This window comes from Octodon degus, unplaced genomic scaffold, assembly GCF_000260255.1.
Source record: "Octodon degus isolate 3935 unplaced genomic scaffold, OctDeg1.0 scaffold00021, whole genome shotgun sequence".
NCBI classification, from domain to species: domain Eukaryota; kingdom Metazoa; phylum Chordata; class Mammalia; order Rodentia; family Octodontidae; genus Octodon; species Octodon degus.
The window spans coordinates 4,146,623-4,159,997 of record NW_004524597.1 but is presented as its reverse complement, the minus strand read 5'-3'; the positions used below and the strand labels follow the sequence as shown (position 1 = coordinate 4,159,997).

Below are 13,375 nucleotides of genomic sequence, written 5' to 3'. Positions count from 1 at the left end.
AAGGGAAGGGAAGGGAAGGGAAAGGAAGGGAGAGCTCTCAATTGCTTGAGTAGGAGAATGTCATATCCACACAAAGTTTAAAAGAAACACTAGTAGTTATTAAAAGCTATCAAGTCATAGCCTGATAGATAAAACTTATTTTAAGTACAGCCTTTTCATTGCTGTCTTCCCCCACTTGTCCCTGGTCTGCTTCGGCATGAGTTGGAAGTAAAAAATACCAGAAAAAAAATCCACAGACTGGATTCCAAAAACCCATCATTAAAAGTTAGGTAAATGATTTTCGTGAATAATGGTGTATGCTCTCACCTTGAAGTGATAAGAGTATGAATATAGGAGCATAAAATATAAAAATGAATTGTATGTTTCTTTTTGCTTTTTAAAATGTGACCATTGGATAGTTTAAAGTGACATGTGGGGCTTGTATCTACGGCCCTCATTGTTCTACTTCTGTGAGAGTTACATTTTTTGATTGGTAGCATGTCCTGGCTTTGTTTTAATTTTACTTCAGTGTGTGTGTGTGTGTGTGTGTGTGTGTGTGTCTGTGTGTGTGTCTGTGTCTGTGTGTGTGTGTCTGTGTGTGTCTGTGTGTGTGGTCTTATAGGACATTCCTTGGGGTTCACCCTGTTTGCTTCCTCTCACGTCTTAGAACTGCTTGGTGGCTTGTGGGGCATCCTAGTTATAGAGGGGGTCAGCTCATCTCCAGAGGAGAGGGCAGAAGCTCTAACCCTGGCAGTGTCCGGTCAAAACTTAAAATTTGTTAGGAAATAAGCAGCTGGTAGCCAGCAACCCTTATCTCCCCCTCAATATAGCCTTGTTCAGTCAAGACACAGCATAATCATCTCTGTTTATGAATGAAGAGACTGGCACAGAGGGGGACTTTTTGAGTTTATTTAGCAAGCATAAAACAGAGGTAGATAGGACTCTAAAATGCTGACCTGAAGGAACCCTTAGCTACTGCTCAACCCTGCTCTTTTGCAGGGATATTGGGGATCTCATGAAGAATTCAAATGTCTCTGTGGTCCCTTGTGTGGGTGACACTGCAGCTGGAATGCTATGGTGATTTCAAAGCATGATGGGAAAATTCTAGTGATATTGTTAGGGTAGTAGATGACACAGGGAAAGTGAAATTGGGTTTCTAAGAAAGAAGCCCTCATATCTGACCTTCAAGAAAGTGAATCTACTGTTTCTTTATTGGAGGAGGCATTGGATGACTGAATCACATGGCCATAAACAGGGTCTACCTTCCTTCTGAAGTCCCAGGAGTTGGCTGTTGATCTACTCTGATGCATCCAGAATCAAAGCTCTTACCTTCTGCTTTACTGGGATTTGGATTATGAAAATGTAGTGATCTGCTCAGAGCATATACAGGAAGAATGATGTCCTCTGATTTGCCACAAGATACATGGTCTGAAGCTTTTAGATTCTCCAGATTTGTGTGTGCTTTTGTGTACACACAGTTCAGACATGGGACCTGTGGTCTCTGTTTGCAAGAAATCCTATGGCTTTCCCTGTACAAAATGAAGAGCTCAGATACTTTGCCTCCTATTCCTAGGATGGAAATTGTGAGGGTGAAATATGTGTAAGTGATTTTTGAAAGTGATCACTTTAAGGCCAAACGAAGGTGTGGAGCCACAAAAGATTTCAGAAATGTCGTAGTTCTGTAGAAATGAATAGAGAATCTCTTTCATTTGTACTTGTTTATAGTTTCCAATTTTCACTCTACTCAGAGTCATTTTCTGGATGTTCTGCATTACAGGACCATTTTGCTTCCTCTAACTTAGTATCTTGTGAAGCTTTAAGAATGTAAGAGCTTGTTCACCCTTGTGGTGCATAAATGTGTAAGCCATTAAGAACTAGAAGGCTATAGTAGATGTAGAGGAATATTTCCCTCATAAATGCACTCATTATGGCTAATTGATCAACTGAGATCTGAGGTCCAGATCTCTTCCAACACTCCATGCAAAAGTAAATAAGAATACCCCTTAGCAACCCATTGCTCCAAATTGTCCCAAAGTGCATTTGAGATTTCTCATTCTAATACTTTGGGGAGGATCTTTGTCCTATTCCAGCAAACCAGCATAAAGTATGCCTGAGGGTCCTGGAAATTCTCTTAAATCTTCCCATTGGGATGATGGCAACTGACATTAGTTTCTCAGCATGGTAGGTGAAGATTAATTGTCATCTCTGGAAGATTTGATCAATATCATGGCCATCATTATGGTCAATATCTTACCAAACTTGTGCATATTCAAAGCGTACAACTACTGGAATCTGAGACTTAAAAATTAGTCATTTACATGCTAAGCTTCCTGAATTGTCTGGTAAAATATTCACATGAAGATAAGAAATTGATCATTTCAGAACTATTTCCTGATTTTCCAAAGCAGGAATCTTAAATACCTTCTGTAGATTCACAAATTCTGGGGTATTTGTTTACATTCTGAGCTCAGAAAATCTTTGCAAGCAAAGAGGATCTGTTAGAGGAGCAGGGACCTAGGTTCCCAATACATTTTATCTGACAGGCAGAAAGCCGCTGCTCACTAGTGAATGAATTATACCAGCAAACAAAACCAAAGAATTTTCTTCAAAAGTTGCTTTGTTCTCACTTGGAAAAGTCTTCAACATTCAAAAACTGAGTGTGATAAAATAGGATGACAATCTGATGAGCCTCACTTCTTTTTGGGTACGAGTTAGCATCTGCTGTCTCCATTCTCATTGGTTGCCAGAGCCCCACAACCATGGTGGACCCCACGACCATTCAGTGGGCCTTGTTAAGACCCAGACTTTGACTGACCCTCCAGAAAGTAAAAGAGAACATGCATTCCCCTTGTTAATCCACAGCTGTATAAACAGCAGGCTGCTAGATGCACCGGCACAGGGTATCCTGTGTGATCTGTGATTTGCATGGACTCATTTTCCAAAGTTCTTCACAGACTGCAACTTAGATAAAAAAGGAGGCTCTGTCACCACTGCAGTACCAGAGGGTGGGAAACACTCACTGATGTTCCTCAAGGCCAGAAAGCATGCTCTGCAGCTCCTCTCTATGGGGGAGGGGCACCAGCCTATGCTTCTCCTTGCTGTGCTTACACTGTCTGTAGTGTCTATGCTAACTTGTACGTTTCATCTTTGAGATGAGCATCTTTTATCCATTGTTCTGTTCCACAAGGATTCCTCCAGCTATCTCTGGGGGCAGGAGACATGGTGAGATAATGCTGAAACAATGAAAAGGCCTTTAATTGAAACATATAAAGTAAAATTAATTATGCTATTCTCATCATGCCCTTGTTAGAAAATTATGTGACTGTTAAAAAATCTGGTGGGGGACTACCAACATCAGCCTCTTGTATTTCATCAGACTCCATCCTGTTTTAACTAGATTTGGAAAACTTAATAAGTAATACTTGCATTTCTTTTTTAAATTTCTTTTTAAAAAACCACTTATTCATTTATTTATTTGGTACAGGAGCTCACTACACAGCTTGGACTTGTAGTGATCCTTCTGTCTCAGCCTCCCCAGCACTGAAATTATAGGCACACACCACCAGGCTCAGTTTTGGTGGCCAGCACAGCATGTGGTACCAGGGAGTGAACCCGGGTCCTTGTGCTTGCCAGGAAGGTGCTTAGACCGCCTAGCTATCTCCCCAGCCCCATACTTACGTTTCTTATTATCACAGACAAAACCCTTTAACAATTATGGGTTTATTTTCCCATTCAACAGACACCAGCTTGTTCTCTTTTACACGAATCTAACCTTAAGTTAAAGTCTAGCAGTTTCAGGTACAACTGTAACTGATAAGTTAGAAAGATCGTGACACCCCCCACCCCCAAAGCATCTGCAGTTTGATTGCTGGAGTTCCATATAGTCATATTAGAATAGCAACTTTCTGTTTCCTGTAACACACACACACACACACACACACACACACACACACACACACACACACCAGGGTTGATATAAGAAATTGGTTGGTGAAATTCCAGGTAAGAAGCCTGCCCTCATGATCTCTTATATCTGCAGATGGTTTTAGCAATCCATTTGGTTTCTTCTCCAGCACTTCATTGGTGCATTTGGTAGGACACAAACAAAGCAATCCAGAAGGAGAACTACGACAGGGCCCAGGGACAGAGATTTCCATAAGCCGAGGGAGCAGGATTTGACCTGCTTGCCTCCAGTGCTTGGCTTTCCCCAGGGCCTCAGGGTGCCTCTTGGTTTTAATTTGTTGGTAAGGTAAAAAGAGATGAGCTTTCATCATGGTTTCAAGCTGCACTGCCCTAGCCAGCAAAGCAATTTTATTTCTTTGCTTGTTCAGTTTTTCCCTAAAGGGTTTTGATGAGTTTTAGGGCAACTTAGCCCAGTATTTGGCAAACTCACAGGGATGATGTGGAAGTATACACTCTATATTTCCAGAGTCCTCAGAAATCTTTCTTGTGAGCATCTTCAAGGGGTTTGAATGTCTACGAGCAGTTGACCTAGACTTTTCAGAAAGCCCATTTTTCTTCTCATGGGACCTACTGATAGACCCTACTAATGGAATTGTGTTTGGGGGCACAAGTGCATGCCTAGGCTGGCTTCTGGTCCCTTCACACTTCCTTCGTATAGCTTTTTCTCATGCAGCAGCATTGGTGTGGTCTTTTCCAGCCACACTTAGGCGGTGCACGTAACGCACAGGGCTCCATCCTCATGCGGCTCATCTCTGAAGGGGAGACAGTAAATAATCAGGTGGAGAGGTGAATAAATAAAATGACCAGGGATCTGCTATGTGACACAAAGGGATGAGAACAGTGTTGCAAACTGTCCTTCCCGAAGAGTTCTGAGAGTATGATGTGTTTCTCTGGGGAGATGACATTTGATCTGAGAAGATGAATGCAGAGAAGCAGGGGAAGGAGGAGCACGTGTCAAAGTCCCAAGAAGAAACTGGATTGCATTTGTCCAAGAACTATGGACACGGACAGTGTGCCTGGGCACCATAGCCAGGAGGTAGAGGGGAGTAAATAAGCCCTGAAAGAAAGGTAGGAAAAATATGCAAGTTTGAGTACCATTCTAGGATCCATACAATACCTTTGAAGGATTTTAAGCTGAGTAGTGCTTGGATTAGATTTATGCATAATTATACAGATAAATGGATGAATAGATGGATAGATGGATAGGTGGACCAGTGGATGATAGAAATGAGAGATGTGATTTTGCTTTGAAGGATCAAGAGTTGGATAAAGGTCCTTAAGTTGATTTTGATGTAGTTTGTATCGGGGTGTCACGAATGTATGTAGAATGCAGTAGACACCTAAAAAATTGTACCTGAAATTTTTGGTATGACACACTGGTCACATTGCTCACTTCAGCCAGGGCTGGGTATTGTGGAAGATCATATGCCGCACATCAGGTGAGAACATGGCAGAGTTGGTTTTCTCTCTGCTTCTGTTAAGATCCTAGGAAGCGTTGGTCTCTTTGCACTGTGTGCTTACCCAGCGCTGCGAGCATCACATTATTTACGTGCCTGGCATAACTGCTAAAAAAGTAGTAGTGGGGTCCAGATCTTCCCTAATAACCTTGTGTCTAAATTGTAGTGTCACACAAGGGCGTGTTTAGAAATTAGCATTTGAAAAGAATCTTCCTTGCTTTCAGTTTGAGCTGACATGGTCGCTTTTCCTCTGTGGAAATGAAATTTATTAATCATAATAAAACCATCGTATTCTGAAGGTAGAGGTCACCCTGAGGAGAAAAGGAGCCTGCTCATTTGTGAGGAATGGTTCAATGCTGCTGTATTTTCTTCTCCTTGGAAGAGAATACTGCCAAATTATCACCTTGGGTTTTCTGCAAAGGTTGAAACTATGCCCAGAGTTAGAGCACCCCTAAAGAAAGAATGCAGGAGGGAACAGTGGGAGCTAGATTTTCAGTAAATGCATTCAGACTGCCCATAAGTTGTTTCCTACCAAGAGGAAATGTTTGCTATAATAAAGACATTCCCTAATTTAAAAAAGCCATCCTACCAGATTTGTGCCTTCACATTTATTTATTAAGAATGTTCTGCTATAAGTGTCACTTAATAAATTCCTCAGGATTTTCAGTTTGCCTTTTGTAATTTATGTTCTGTTCATTTAACTAACTTTGCTGGATGAAAAGTGCATAAAAATAATATCATTCACAATTTTTTTGTGTAGACCAACAACAGACTATTTCGCATGAAATGAGGATCAATGTTGGAATTAGGTGTCATTTCCCTTTTATCCCTCTGTGCATCTCCTTTTGACCTAGGGTATCAAAGCCCAGGTTTTCTGAGTGACTTCCTGAATTTATGATTTCTTCAGGAAACCTCATCTCTCATACTAATACACTCTTTGTCTGGATCTTGCACCAACTTTTCCTCACAGAGAGAAGGGAAATTTTCAATGAGAAGCTGTTTACATGAGCAAAAAGGCCCAAGTATATTCCAACAAATGACATCAGTTGGGAACTAATTATGTGCTAGGTTATCTGAGATCACCCGTATAGTGTGTCCCATGCTGTGAGGATTGGAACAACCTCGTGTGGAAGCTGAGGACCATATCTTGATCATCAGTGTCATCTCATCTAGAGTTAGCATATGCCTAATGGAAACTTTGTGTAATCCATTTATTCGTATTTGGGTTATAATTTAGAATCTGAAACTTGGAAGTTCTTATGCCCTGTTTCTGCTACTGACTCATGGCACATAATGTAATCAAACATGTCAGACTCCTTCCCCTGTCTGCTTACATGGGAGAAAGGGAAGCAAAGACAAGACTGGAACCTAGACCTCTTGCCCCAGCACTTGGTTCTTCTCAAGGCCTTATGGTTCTTCCTGACTTCAGTTTACTATGAGACTGAAAGTTAGAAGAAAACTGGGGAAAATAGAGAGATTAGAGGGGAAAAGTACACACATATTGGACTTTAAATGATTTGAGGCAAGTTGAAAGTTGATAGGATAGACACAATATTTCTTCTTGACTTGTTTCCATTTAAGAGGTCAGTCAAAAGCTGAAACCCCACAGATAACCCATTCTGTGGAAGATGCATCCTTTCCCCTGGGGCTGTAAGTACTGATCATGAATGGACTATACCATAGCCACTCTCTTCTTTACTAAATACTCTTTGTGAAGGGGGAGAGATAAATCCCAATGTCTTGCAGGTCTAATGATAAGAGCATATGGTGCTGGGGAATAAAAATACATGGTTGAGAGATTCACAGATCAGATCTGGCTCTGTCTGGTTGTGTGGCCTCTGGTGAGTGACATGAGCTCTCTGGAGGTCAACTTCTGATTTGTCACCACATTCTGCTCCAGATGCTTGGTTAGGCACCTAGTGCCTCTGGCTTGCATCCTTTCTTCATTTTTATTTTAATCCCTATTCTAAAAGCCAAAGCAGTGGAAGAAGAAAGATGGTGGAGAAGGAAAAACTTAAAAATGAGTAAACAGTATTAATACGAATCATTTCAAAGACTTTCTTTGCAAACTCGGGTCAAGGATAGATGAACTAGAAGTTGTGTAGTGGTAGCACCAAAGTCAAATGAGACTTTGATTCCTGAGTGAGGTAGCATGGTGGGTACCACGGATGTTTGAAGGGTTCTCCTAGTGAAATGTACTTGCCCTTTTTAATGTATCATAACATGACTACAAAGACAGGTCCACTTTACCCTTTCTGTTTCATCCTACTTCCTGTGATTGATAATAGCTAAATCAAGAAAAAAGACAGACCTTCTTGGAGCTACTGTTTGGGTTATTTTGCTTCTTAACATCAATCTTCTAATTTGTTTGATCTCACATGTTTCACTATCTGAGGTAGCTACATCAGCTACATAGAAATAGTATTATGGGAAAAGTGTGTGTGTGTGTGTGTGTGTGTGTGTGTGTGTGTGTGTGTGTTCACACATCATGCATTTCAGACAACAGATCCCAGTGGTCCTGTGAGATTGCACCACCTAATGATCTCATAGCCACCTTAGTTTGTATAAATGCAGTCTGTGATTTCCAACATTGACAAAATCATCTAGGGACACATTTCTCAGAGCATCACCCTATAATTCAGTTGTATGTGATTGTACTGAACTATTAGTGTAATCAACCTTGTTAAATGGACCAAAGAGAGCACTGTGCAGCATAGAGCTCCCATGTTACATGCTAGAGTAGAACCTTTCTTGTTTTCAGAGGAATGTCTTCCCTTTCCACTGTCTTGGTATTTCCTATTTTATGCTTGGCACTAAGAATTGGTCATGGCACATCACGAATCAGTCTTCACCTCTGCTTTCCTTTCAGTTACGGACGAGTTTATGCTGCCGACCCCTACCACCACACACTTGCTCCAGCCCCCACCTACGGCGTTGGTGCCATGGTGAGTACTGATGATTCCTTGTCCTCACTTCTTCCTGCCTCCCTTCCCTTCCCCCAGCTGGGACCTTAGTATGGGTTGACGGTTGACATCCTCTCACTTTCCCTTAATTGAATTTGTCTCTTGTGCTAACAGCAGCTAAAATGCCACATTAATCCTCCCAGTAAACTTGATAAATGTCTTAATTTCTTGGCAATGTAGTGCATGTAAGTTATTATATTTCTAATTTTGCAAGTCTCACCTAGCAGAGCACTTACCTTAATGGAATAATTAGTCATTTTGATAATTAAATCCATCACTAACAGAATGCAGTGTCAATGCAGAACTTTTTTTTTCTTTTTTTTTCCCTCCCTCGCTGCTCATTCACATAGCCCCAAGGTTCCAGCCCCAGCACAGACTTCAGAGGAGCTAAGCTGCACACTTCCAGGCCTCTGCTGTCAGGCAGCTGAGAATCTGACTGCCTCTCCTCCCCTTTTACAATTCATGTTTAAAGTCATAGTCGCCCAGGAAAGAAAATAGAGAGAGGGGCACACTTTGTGTGTGTGCCTAGTACATAAGAAATTAGAAGGAATCAGCTGGGTTTGGGGTTGTCTTTTGTTTTGGGAGATCTGGGTTTTTGTTTTGGGATGGGTAAAGGGGAGGGCAAAAATGGGCGGTAAGGGTGGGGTGAATTTGCCTGTAATTGTTCAAACTTCTATGCACTAAAACTCTTGAGTACAGTAAGATGTGCCCATCATGTGAGAGTGTATGCAATCATTACAAAGCTTTGGCATGCAGTTTTCTGCTTGGATCAAGAATATCAGTCCTTACCCTAAAATAAACCCCATAGGCATTCATTTGAATTGCCAAGACTTAGGAAAAAAAAATGGTTAAGTACCACCTCATAGCCATTGAAAACCATGGCCAGACAAATCCCTGGAGCTTGGTCATAGAAACCCAACCACGATTTGGAAACCTGTTGTGTTGCACAAGCTTAACGATGTCCAGCAATGCGTCTGTACAATCCCCTCTCAAGGTCAGATCCCATAGAGGTTGCACAAGCCAAGTCAGGAGGCAGATTTAGATTTCCACCGTGATCCCGCATTCAATGACTCCACTTCCACACGTCCACTTGAGGGATGTCTTGGAAAGGAGTGTTGAATCCCTACCTTCAATAAATCATCTAGAGTCTGCTTTCCCCAAAGGAACATGGTGTTAATTAATCAATCAATCACAGAAACAAACAAAATGAGACAGTGCAAATCCTTCAGTTATCCAGTTTGTACCAAAGTCCTTGTAGCTAATAGGACTGGCTGACGAGATTTAGCTTTATAGCAATTTTCTTTATAAGGAGCTTTTGGGGAAGTCAAGACTGGCCCTATGTTGAGCTCTCTAAGAATGCCCTGGGATGGGTAAGGGGGTGCCTCCATTTTGGTTGGTTTTGAGTGTCTATTTTTTTCACATTAGTCTTTTTGATGAGCCACATGTTGCAAAAGGAAAATGTAAAAAACACACCCCTCAAATTGCTTTGTTTCAGAATGCTTTTGCACCCTTGACTGATGCCAAGACTAGGAGCCATGCTGATGATGTGGGTCTCGTTCTTTCTTCATTGCAGGCTAGTATATACCGAGGGGGATACAACCGTTTTGCTCCATACTAAATGACAAAACCATAAAAACCTTCCAATGTGGGGAGAAAGGAAGCTTTCCGAGGCCTGAGTATTGCAATACATGCAGTAGTGCATCATTTTAGCGACTCTAAAAAATTAAAATAAAAAAGAGGAAAAAATTACATTTTTTATCTTATACCTCAGATATTTTGTTCTGTGTATTTTAATATTGTGGGTCTTTAATTTCTGAAGGTTCCGTAGTTTGGTTGCTGGCTGTAGGAGTTGGTTTTTATTTTATTTTATTTTTTTTTTGTGGGTGATCTAGAGAGATGCTAGATATGAATAAAAATTGGTTTAGGGCCATATCCAGAGTGCTATATTATGTAAATGAATTATATATGCTGAATCTGAAGCTACTGGGGTTAAGCTATTTGGGAAGAGTGTAAGTGACTATAGTAGTCATTTTTTTCCACATCTTCATTATTTTATTTTGTGAAAGGGAAGGTCGGGAGGGGCTTAGGGGTTTGGGACCGGGGTTTGGCTGAAAGAAAAAAATAATAGTAACTGATGAATCTAACCGTCCCACTGCACCAACGATCACCTATCAATGGTTCTAAGTTAATCATCGCCAGTTCAAGCCAAAGGTTATGTTATTAAGGGGCTGCTTTCTAGTAGCACTTGTGCATTGGATTTGAATGAAGCTGCGCAAACCCACCCTTAAAACCATTCCACCCGGCAGTATTCAGCTTCTTAACTAGCCGCTAGTTATTTAGGCAAAAACTACTAGTTAGGCCATCAACAAGTATTCTTTTTATATTTCTTCCAGTATAATAAATTATTGATATCATTGCTGACTTTTATATTATGGGAGGGAAAATAACATTAATAAAAAGGTGATAAAAAGCACTGTTTCTATTTTTTTCTTTTTTTCCAAAAAAAAAGAAAGTAATAAAAACTTAAATTCTTTGTACCAGTTAAAAAAATGTATAAAATTTACATCTGTGCAGTGGAGTTGTTAAGTTCTAGAAACAGTCGACGAAGCTTTAGTTTTAGCTTAGTAGAACAACTGTTAGAGACAGACGTATAATTTTTATGGAATTACATGATAATCATATTCGGATTTATAGACGCATTTTACAAGTATTGCAATCACTGAGTAGAGATAATCATGGTATTTTCATCAGCTTGGTACTTTTTGAAACATGACTATGTTGTGTGAGCAAACTGTAATTTTTCAGTCTGTGAAAAGCCTGCCCTTCCTTCCACCTCCGTACCCCAGGACTATCTTAAACCAGTATCTTTCACCCTGTCTCCAAGGCCCAGGACACTTGTCAGAAGGAAGCAAAAAAGTAGATTCCCCTTTGTCCACCCCCAAAGGGCAGCCCCTCCCCTTCTGTCAAATGCAGGGCCAGAGCTACGCAGCTGAAAAATTGCAGCTTGTCTGTATTTCTTCTGTTTGAATCCTTCCCATGTTGTCCTGTTTACAAGTTAACCTAAGTTGGGGTATCTGTCACGGGTCTTCCTGTTTTTGTATTTAAATTAAAAAATAAATAAAACCGCCGCAGCAAGCTGTCCCTGAGTAGTTTTGCTGCCATACTTAAATCGTCATGTGTGCAGTGCAGGCCCTACGGCACGCACTTTAGTAAGTTATCAACTCACCGCTGTGACCTGCCAATCCGCTGTAACAACTCTGCTTTAAAACAAAACCAAACAAAAGTTTAAAAAAAAAAAAAAGTGTTTGTGATCCAGCTTTTCCTTGTCATCCTATGTGCATGCCGTAAGATCAGTTGGATATTAAACCATCAATAAAGTTTCACAAGATTTGAAAACAAAGTTTCTGTAGCTTCCATATCTGAGACAGACTATAGTGATCTTGAAAAGAGGAAGAAAGGGGGAAAAACTGCTGAGCAGCCAAAAGCGTAGAAATTGTTCTTTTCACCAGACTTGTGGGTGGGGGAGGGAAGGGGCAGAGGGGTATTTTATAGCATCACTAAGACATTCTCATTCCCCACGTGGAAAACAGTGTGATCACACTGTGGGGCTGTTGATGCTATTCGAGGAAGCAATTTGTTAAAATGCTAAGGCATCCTGCCCCGGAGGGAGGAAAGAGAGGAGGAACCGGGGCTGGGAAAAATTGCTGAATTCTTCCCAGTTGCCGCAGATTTCGAAGTCCAGAATTTGTATTGTGTTTGGAATCACAAACAGAACTCTTACTGTGTTGGTTAAAGTAAAATTCATTTGCAGTTTTGATTTTCATCAATGAGCTGTACTTTCCCCCATGGTTGTATGTAGTTTTAATAAAATCATTTAGAGAAAATGGGTGCCAACTGATGTTGCCGGATCTTGTCTAGGCACTCTGCCAAGATGCCAGTAAGTCATTTTAAAATGTATGTCAGAGATGTAAACAAACATTTTGGATTTTTTTAAAACAGTATTTATTTGGAATGTTTTCATTTATCTAAATAACTATTGCTATTATGAAATATGGAAAAAAGATTACTATTATGTGTGGCATATAGTGACTTCTTAACACACACATCACGCAATCTGCAAACCCAGAAAATGTGTATATCTGTCTTTAGAAATTAGTGTTTATATCACTTACAGTGGTTTGTGAATAAAGAAAACTGGTTTGTAATATCAAAAAAATAAAAGCTTAGTCTGAAAAGGTATATGTGAGTTGGCGTTCTGAGTTCTTTCGCTCCTCCGGGTCCCCTCCAAGGGTGAAATCCTCCTCCACACCTGTGGTTGCACGTGCACCCGCAGGGTCCATTGGGGGGCTCTGTAGGCTGCCTTGGTCCCGCGTAGACCAGGTACCTCCTGAAAGTATTCTGGGTGTTTGGTTGAGAGCACTTCCCTTCCTCAGTCATCTGTCCAAACGAGTCAGAAGTCACAGATGTTCAACAAAGTTTAGCTCCATTGAGCTTAGAAGTTCCCCAGCATGGAAATGTCAGCATTTGCTTTAAAGCAAAACACCACCACACAATGCATTTTGAGTGAAGGGGGATCGAGGTACTAGTGTACTTTGATGGGAAGCACTGGATGAGGAAGAGGAACAAATAATACTGTGTCTACTTGCATTGAGGGTTTGCTGTACTCCAAGAGATATGTGCTGGCTTTTGTATTCGTAGTTTCCTTTACTAATTTAAGAAACCCATTCAGTTCTCTACTCCATTTAGTTACTAAAGAATATCCTAATTCTACCCTAATTTAATTATCTTAATAGCTTTATCAAGTTTGAGGTGAAAGGTTAAAAAATGTAAAGGTTAAAAAAATGTGCAGTCTTAGCTTCCAACTCAGTTCTGTCACTTGCTGGGTCACTAGCACGCAGGTTGAGTTAAACCAAGGCACTGGTCTTCTCATCCACAGTACAAATTTCTAAACGCATTTACATCTTAGTATTGTAAAATAGAGTAAAGAAAGCCTTCTATGTGAAGTGCTTATAG

The 13,375-nt window shown here is 40.7% G+C and overlaps 1 protein-coding gene across 13 annotated transcripts in view; it reads left to right on the top strand.

Moving 5' to 3' along the window:
• The window catches only part of Rbfox1 (RNA binding fox-1 homolog 1), a 365,784-nt gene extending 353,183 nt beyond the window's left edge, over positions 1-12,601 (top strand). For 5 of the 13 annotated variants that reach the window (XM_023711320.1, XM_023711316.1, XM_023711321.1 and 2 more), the window contains 2 exons: positions 8,269-8,344; positions 8,713-8,891. In XM_023711320.1, coding sequence (XP_023567088.1) covers positions 8,269-8,344; positions 8,713-8,860 — 224 coding nt within the window. In that variant the 3' untranslated portion in view covers positions 8,861-8,891. Of the gene's footprint in view, positions 1-8,268; positions 8,345-8,712; positions 8,892-9,857 lie in introns of those variants that run through there. The other 8 variants (XM_023711319.1, XM_004627777.2, XM_004627780.3 and 5 more) reach the window with 3 other exon arrangements.
• The last annotated feature ends 774 nt before the right edge of the window (positions 12,602-13,375 follow it).